Source organism: Etheostoma spectabile, chromosome 24, assembly GCF_008692095.1.
Source record: "Etheostoma spectabile isolate EspeVRDwgs_2016 chromosome 24, UIUC_Espe_1.0, whole genome shotgun sequence".
In the NCBI taxonomy this organism is placed as follows: Eukaryota; Metazoa; Chordata; class Actinopteri; order Perciformes; family Percidae; genus Etheostoma; species Etheostoma spectabile.
In genome coordinates, this window is record NC_045756.1 from 9,867,958 (window position 1) to 9,875,373 (window position 7,416).

The window sequence follows — 7,416 nt, forward strand, 5'->3', positions numbered from 1 at the left end:
GGATCCATCCCATAATGTTGTCACACACTTAGAATAATAGTCTGAGTCTGTCAGCAACAACAACACAAGTTTTAGTGGACAGTAACTGATTAACTTTTATTTTTGTTGTGAACTCTCAGGTGCCGGCGGAGAGCTGCTTCCCCTCAGGGATCTTTGCCGGCACTAAGATAACTCCGGATGCTCTGCGACAAAGTCTCCAGTTTGAGGAAAAAGCTCCACATGTATCCGCTGATGCAGAGAAAGGTAACAACTGCAGATTGTTGGTGTTGAGGCAAAAAAGTAGAAAAGAAGTCAAAACTAAGCATCAAATACGCTGGGGAAAGCATCAGAAGCGTCAAAAATGTTGTCAAAAAAAAGTGTCAAAACATCTCAAGAAAAACAGTCGAAACAAAGCATCAAATACTTCAAAAACAGCACCAACACGCCAAAGAATAGTGCGTCGGAAAAAAGTTGAAGTAAACATCCAAAATGTAAAAAAGTGGCCGAAGTGTCAAGAAAACGTCATGAAAAGCGTCACAAAAGCCCCAAGACATTTTGGCCAAACAATGTCAAAATCAAACAAAAGCTAAATTATTAGTCACTTTTTTCCCTGAACAGAACCATACAACAATGGTAATCATCGAAAAGCACGGTCCCAGGGGGCAGAGGAAGAAGACCGGGGTGTATGGCAGGGTTTGATGCGCTACTTGAAAAGCTAAATAAAAACTTTTCTTTGATATATTGTCTTGTTTTTTAAAAAGTAACAGTGTACAATATTGGAAACATGCAAAAGCCCCTAATAGCCCCCAACAACCCTTAATATTGAACAGTTGATAAGTGAGAATAGTGCCGAGTAGATAAGCTGTCGGTGTCTGGCTAGATTTTTTTTTTTAAATGTCGCGTTGGTTCTGGACTCACACTCCGCACTCTTATCTGCTAAAAACGCAGTGATCCAACCAATCAGCAGTCTGCAGTCATAAGTGACGATCCTCTCCGACCAATCAGCAGTCTGCAGGTCTCCACGTTCCCTTTTGGTATCGCCTCAGCTCGCTTGGAACCTCGACTGAGGTAGTACTAAAAAAATTCCCTGGTAGCAGGTCCAGGGGGGGGGACTTTATGTAGTACTACATAAAGTCCCCCCCCCCCCAATCATCCCATAGCCTTCACCATACCTAGAGATAGGCATGGTGTTATTTCAGTTAGACTTATAGCCAGTTTGATTTGCATTGAGAGATGATTTTATGGAAAGTTTCCCATGACTTTCTCTATGTATGGTGAAGGGTATGTGATGATGTGGGGGGGCTATTGGGGGGGGGGGGCTAGAGGTCGCCCCAAAGGTCTCTTAAAGGTTTGGGGACAAAGGGACAGAGCGTGAAGGAAGGCTAGAAGGTGAGCAGTGTGTGGGTAATCACAGCGATCGGTTTGCTCTAACGTCGGAAAGATGATGCTCCCACTGGGACCCCCCCACCCCCCACCCCCCACCCACATCTGGGTATCTGCAGCAGATTTCTATCTGTTCCTGTTCTCTCCCAGAAACAGCAGATCATCTGTGAAGATAAGACTTCACACGCCGCAGGGTTGGGCTTTCTACACAGAGACGTGGTCATACGTAACACAACAGGACATGTACTATGACACGTTTACATGTACACTAATATTCCACTGTCTTCTGAATTCTGACTTTTTAACGGCTTTTGTCTGTCTGTCTCTCTGTCTGTCTCTCTGTCTGTCTCTCTGTCTGTCTCTCTGTCTGTCTGTGTATCTGAATCCATGTGTTTGTCCCACGGTTAATGTTGTGTAACTGTGTGTTGACAGGTCCAGAAGAGAAGAAAGTGAAGACAAAGAAAGAGAAGATGAAGGAGAGGAGAGACAGATGGCTCAACAGTGAGTGAAACATAATTAACCCCTTTTTTTGGAACATTCTAACATTTTTTGTGAGCATTTTGGATTTTTTTTTGTCCACTCTTCTTTTCTGCGTTTTTGAATCACTTTCAGAACAATCCTTTAGAGCTTTCTGGTGCTTTCTTTGACATTCACGCCCTTTGTTTCCTACATTTCTGGTCCTTTATTGATGTTTTGGGCCCCTTTTTCAAAGATTTGAGGCTCTGTTTTAGACTGTTTTGAGAGTATTCACTAGGTTTTTATATTAAACTGTTGCAGATAGAGTTAATGTTCCTGATTAAGGAGCGAGTCTCTGAGTTTTGGGTCCATCTTTGTGTCTCTGTGTAATTCTAACATCATCATCAGAAACCGAAGCCACCGCGCAGCCAATCAATGGCTGCTGGGTAACACGAGCTGTTTCCTGTCCACCCGGTAATTCTAATTAGGAGGTAACGGCTGCTGAAAGCCGAGAGCGGCTCCATGGATCACGCCCTCAGGATCAGACGGGAATCACTAGGAAATCTGAGCTTTCTCACATCCAGCGAGCTGCTGCAGGCTGATGGCTTCATCATCACTATGTGAGGCTTAGAGTGAGATTGTAAATAGTTTGCACCGCTAGTTTTCTTTCTTTAAGTCCCAGTGAACGGATAAGACGAAGGTGAAAAGGCACCGGACATTTTTATTAATCTCTACACAACAAAGTGTAAAACAAAAACTGAGAAAAAGGGACAAAAACCTTCCGACCTCATGAAGCTTCTTTAATGATCCTGGAGCCCAGTAGGGTCAGGGTACCAGACCCCGGTGCTAAACGCCATGGGGGTAGGGGGTCAGGGGGTTAGGGGGTTAGAGGACGCCAACCCATCTAATCAAAGCCATTCCCACTCTTTCAGCCATCTCACTTCTTCACCTTCTTCTCACACAGTAGAGCGTCAGCCTTTCAGCATCCAGCATTCACACCGCCGGCTCTTCAGAAATCCCTTCCTCTCCTTTCCTTCTCTTCTCCTCCTTTCCTCTCCTTTCCTTCTCTTCTCCTCCTTTCCTCTCCTTTCCTTCTCTTCTCCTCCTTTCCTCTTGTTTCCTTCTCCTCTCCTTTCCTCTCCTTTCCTTCTCTTCTCCTCCTTTCCTCTCCTTTCCTCTCCTTTCCTTCTCTTCTCCTTTCCTCTCCTTTCCTTCTCCTCTCCTTTCCTCTCCTTTCCTTCTCTTCTCCTCCTTTCTCCTTCCTTTCCCTCTCCTTTCTCTCCTTTCCTTCTCTTCTCCTCCTTTCTCCTCCTTTCCTCCTTCTCTTCTCTCGTTTCCTCTTGTGTTTCCTTCTCCTCTTCTCTTTTCCTTCTCCTTTCCTTCTTCTTCTCCTCCTTTCTCCTCCTTTCCTTCTCTTCTCCTCCTTTCCTCTTTTTCCTTCTCCTCTCCTTTTCCTCTCCTTTCTCTCCTCTTCTCCCTCCTTATCTCTCCTTTCTCTCTTCCTTTCCGCTTTCCTCTTTCTTTCCTCTCCTTCCTGTCTTCCTTCTCTTCTCCTCCTCTCTTCCTCTTTCTCTCCTTCTCTCTTTCCTCCTTCTCCTTTCCTCTCTCTCCTCTTCTCCTCTATTTCCTCTCTTTTACTTCTCTTTCTCCTCCTTTCTTCTCCTTTCCTTCTCCTCTCCTTCCTCGCCTTTCCTTCTGCTCTCCTTTCCTCTCCTTTCCTTCTCTTCTCCGCATTCCTCTCCTTTCCTTCTCCCTCTTTCATCTCCTTCCTTCGGCTCTCTTCCTTTCCTCTCCTCATTTCCTCTCCTCTCCTCCCCGTTCCTCTCTTTCTTTCGTCTGCATCTCTCATTTCCTCTCCTCATTTCCTCTCCTTTCCTTCTCCTCTCGTCCTTTCCTCTCCTCCTTTCCTCTCCTTCTCTCTTCCTCACCTCTCCGTTCCTTTTCCTATCCTCTGCCTAGTGTCAGGTTTTTCTCAAAAATTATATTCATTCCATATCTTTCAAACAATATTTGTGTTATTCAACCTTTCAATGCCATTCATACTCATTAGTTTTGGGGGTTAAATTATGGAATTAATTTAATGATGACTTGAAAATGGGTTTGTCTTTGTTGAGTTTCAAAAAAGCTTTAAGATCTTAATTAATTAAAGGTGTTGAAGTAATTTCAATAAAATGTATTTGTAGGATTTTTAGCGCCTATTTATAATTTGTTTTTACTTTCAGCGGTTTCCACCGACATAAACAGAGGCGGCCAAAGTACTCACTTCCAGTACTCAAGTAGAAGTACAGATACTTGTGTTAAAAATATTTCTTTACTCAAGTAAAAGTACCAAAGTACAGGCTTGGAAATGTACTTAAAGTATGAAGTAAAAGTAGCCTTGCAAAGACACACTGTTACTAGAGAAAAGCTCTTCATATTTACATTTAAATGGATGTCTGCCACAGAGCCTAGAACATCCCTAATTGTTATGGAGACGGAGACTGGGACTCCACGTTTAATAATATCTGACTGAGCAGCAAGATAGATTCGTTCACAGATCCAGTTTCTTTCTTTTTTTTTTTTTTGTTAGTACGGTACTTCCCGTCCAATTGGTGAATTTGTCTAAAATAATAACGGTTCAACCCTGGAATTATTCTAAACTCAGGGTAGCAGACGATTTTATAAAATCTAAGTATGTACAGATATTTGTGTAAAATGTAATGAGTTAAAACTCTGTGTCTCTGTTGTCTTCTCTGTCTCTCTCCTCTCTCTCTCTCTCCCTCTGTCTTCTCTCTGCTTCTCTCTCATCTCTCTCTCTCTGTCTGTCTCTCTGTCTGTCTCTCTCTTGTCTCTCTCTCTCTCTCCTCTTTCTCTCTCTCTGTCTGTCTGCCTGGTCTCTCTGTCTGTCTCTCTCTCTCTCTCTGGCTCCCCTGCTCTCCTCTCTCTCTCTCCGTCTCTCTCTCTCTCTCTCTCTCTCTCTCTCTCCTCTCTGTGTCTCTGTCTCTCTCTGCTCTCTCTGTCTGTCTGTCCTGTCTCTCTGTCTTTCTGTCTCTGTGTCTCTCTCTCTCTCTCTGTCTGTGTGTCTCTGTCTCTGTCTCTGTGTCTCTGTCTCTGTCTCTGTGTCTCTGTGTGTCTGTGTTTCCAGAGATGAGCTCCATCAAACAGTTGAAGGAGCAGCAGTTGGCGGCGGCGCGGCGCCAGCATACGCCCGTGGTCGGAGACATGCGGCCGCTGGCCGATGCGCTGCCAGAACTCTGTCAGCTGATCGCCCCTGTCGCCGCCGGCAACACCCCCTCTGCTCGCCGCAAGAGCAGGAAGAACAGAGTGTAAGTGACCCTCCTCCATCTTTCTTTCTTTATCAGGTGTTTTATCACTTTCCAGCTTTCACACTGCTGCAGGAAATGTATTTTTTAGATTTACTGGTTGTATTTAGTTTGTCTTGTCTCTACTACTTCAGTCTTCTTCTTCTCTCTAGATGCCTTTTTGTTTGTATTATTATTAAAAATATGTGTGTGTGTGTGTGTGTGTGTGTGTGTGTGTGTGTGTGTGTGTGTGTGTGTGTGTGTGTGTGTGTGTGTGTGTGTGTGTGTGTGTGTGTGTGTGTGTGTGTCTGTCTCCAGACCGGTGAAGAGGCCGGAGCCGACAGATTTCAGTCAGATGAAACAGTCACAGAAACGCAAACTCTTGTAAGCAGCTATAACCTGTTGTTGTTGTTATTATTATTATTATTATTATTATTAATAAACAGTTTTGTGTGTGTGTGTGTGTGTTTTAGAGAGACGGAGAGCGTGCGGTTCGGCAGCGCCGTGAAGGCGCTCTCGGCCAAAACGAATCCTCTGGCAGATATCGGCGAGCAGCTGAGGAAGAAGATGAGGGAGGAAGAAGAGCACGCTAACGGCTAACAGCTAACAGGGAAACATCTGGAAACATCCGTCGGTTTAAAGGATGAAGGACTGAAAATGTTTCCATGTTTCCTCTTGTGTAATAATAATAATAATAATAATAATAATAATAATAATAATAATAATAAAGGAGCTTTAACCCTGGGCTACGTCTGGCTTCTCTACCTGCTGGACCAACCAGAGTCCTGATCCATGAGTCAGTCAGCGGCACACCCTGGACCACATTAGAGGTCAGAAACAGCTGATCGATGCCATTAGCTCTCATTAATAATGCAGAAGAGGGGGGGGCAGTGTCAAATTAAAAGTCATCCCAGACATAATCCTCCGGTCAGCTTTTTCTGAGCTTTTCAAGGCCTTTTCTGTAAAGTTTTACACCTCCCGTTCTCTTTTCAAGGCTTTTTCTGTCTGTTTCTTTAAGCCGTTCAGGCACGTTATTTGTTTAGTTCTACCTTTTGATCTGCAGGAGGGGCAGCGTTCCTCAGCGAGGACGGACTCATGCCGACTATCCTGTTGAATGACGTCTTGGGGAATTCGGCCGTCCCACATACCTGAAGCCTCGGGCACAATCTCTCACAGAGGACAAGTCAACAGGGCAAGGAAGGAAGAGGATTAACAGCCACACGTCTCCTGACAGACGTCCCCCAACAACACATCCATAAATATAACCCAACCACAAAAATATACCCCAAATATAACACATCCATAAATATAACACATCCACAAAAATATACCATAAATATAACACATCCACAAAAACACACCCACAACACGTGTTGTTAGAGAGACGCAGACGCCTTTACAGCTCGTCTGGCTCTCAAGATGACAGCCACAAAAAATAGATATAGATATAGATATTGTATGTACTGTATAAAGTGAGAAACGAGTCAAAAAACATTTTAAAAACTTTTCAAGTAAAGTGTAAAAATTGCAATAAAACAGACAAAAAACCTCTTTAAACCTGCACAGCTGCACACAGGATGGATGGATGGATGTTAAGTCCCAGAGCCAGGTTCCAGTCCGGGTCTGTTCCTCTTGTTGTTAAGTCCCAGACCCGGAAGGGAACCTGGCTCGGGGCTAACAACAAGCGGGAACAGACGGACTGGACCGGGCTGGGGACTCTTAACAACAAGAGCGACCGGACTGACCCGGCACGGGATTTAAAGAGGAACAGCAAATGGAACTGCTACTTGGGACTTCACAACAAGAGGAACAGACCCGGACTGGAACCTGGCATCTGGGATAACCCTTAACACAAGAGAGGAAACAGACCCCGGACTGGAAACTGGCTCTGGGATTAACAACAAGAGGAACAGACCCGGACGGAACGGGCTCGGGGACTTAAAATCATCATCCATCCTGTTGGTGCAGCTGTGCAGGTTTTTAAAGGAGTTTTTGTCTTTTTATTGCATTTTACACGTTATGAAAATTTTTAAATGTTTTTGACGGTGTCATCACTTTATTACAGTCACATACAATATCTATATCTCTATTCTATTTTTCTGTGGCTGTATCTTGGAGCCAGACGAGCTGTAAACGGCGGTCTGCGTCTCTTAAACAAAACGTGGTTGTGGGGTGTTTTGTGGATGTGTTCTATAGTTTATGGATATTTTTGTGGAGTGTTATATTTAGGATGTGGTTATATTGGGGTTGATTTTGTGGTTGGGGGTTATTTAGGGCATGGTTGTGGTGGGGACGTCTGTCAGGAGACGTGTGGCTG

The 7,416-nt window shown here is 44.3% G+C and overlaps 1 protein-coding gene across 1 annotated transcript in view; it reads left to right on the forward strand.

The window, feature by feature from the left end:
* slx9 (SLX9 ribosome biogenesis factor) overlaps positions 1–5,826 on the forward strand; it is a 7,278-nt gene extending 1,452 nt beyond the window's left edge. The window contains exons 2-6 of the mRNA XM_032506585.1: positions 120–243; positions 1,795–1,863; positions 4,943–5,123; positions 5,418–5,483; positions 5,573–5,826. Coding sequence (XP_032362476.1) covers positions 120–243; positions 1,795–1,863; positions 4,943–5,123; positions 5,418–5,483; positions 5,573–5,699 — 567 coding nt within the window. The 3' untranslated portion in view covers positions 5,700–5,826. The remainder of the gene's footprint in view (positions 1–119; positions 244–1,794; positions 1,864–4,942; positions 5,124–5,417; positions 5,484–5,572) is intronic.
* Positions 5,827–7,416: the final 1,590 nt, after the last annotated feature.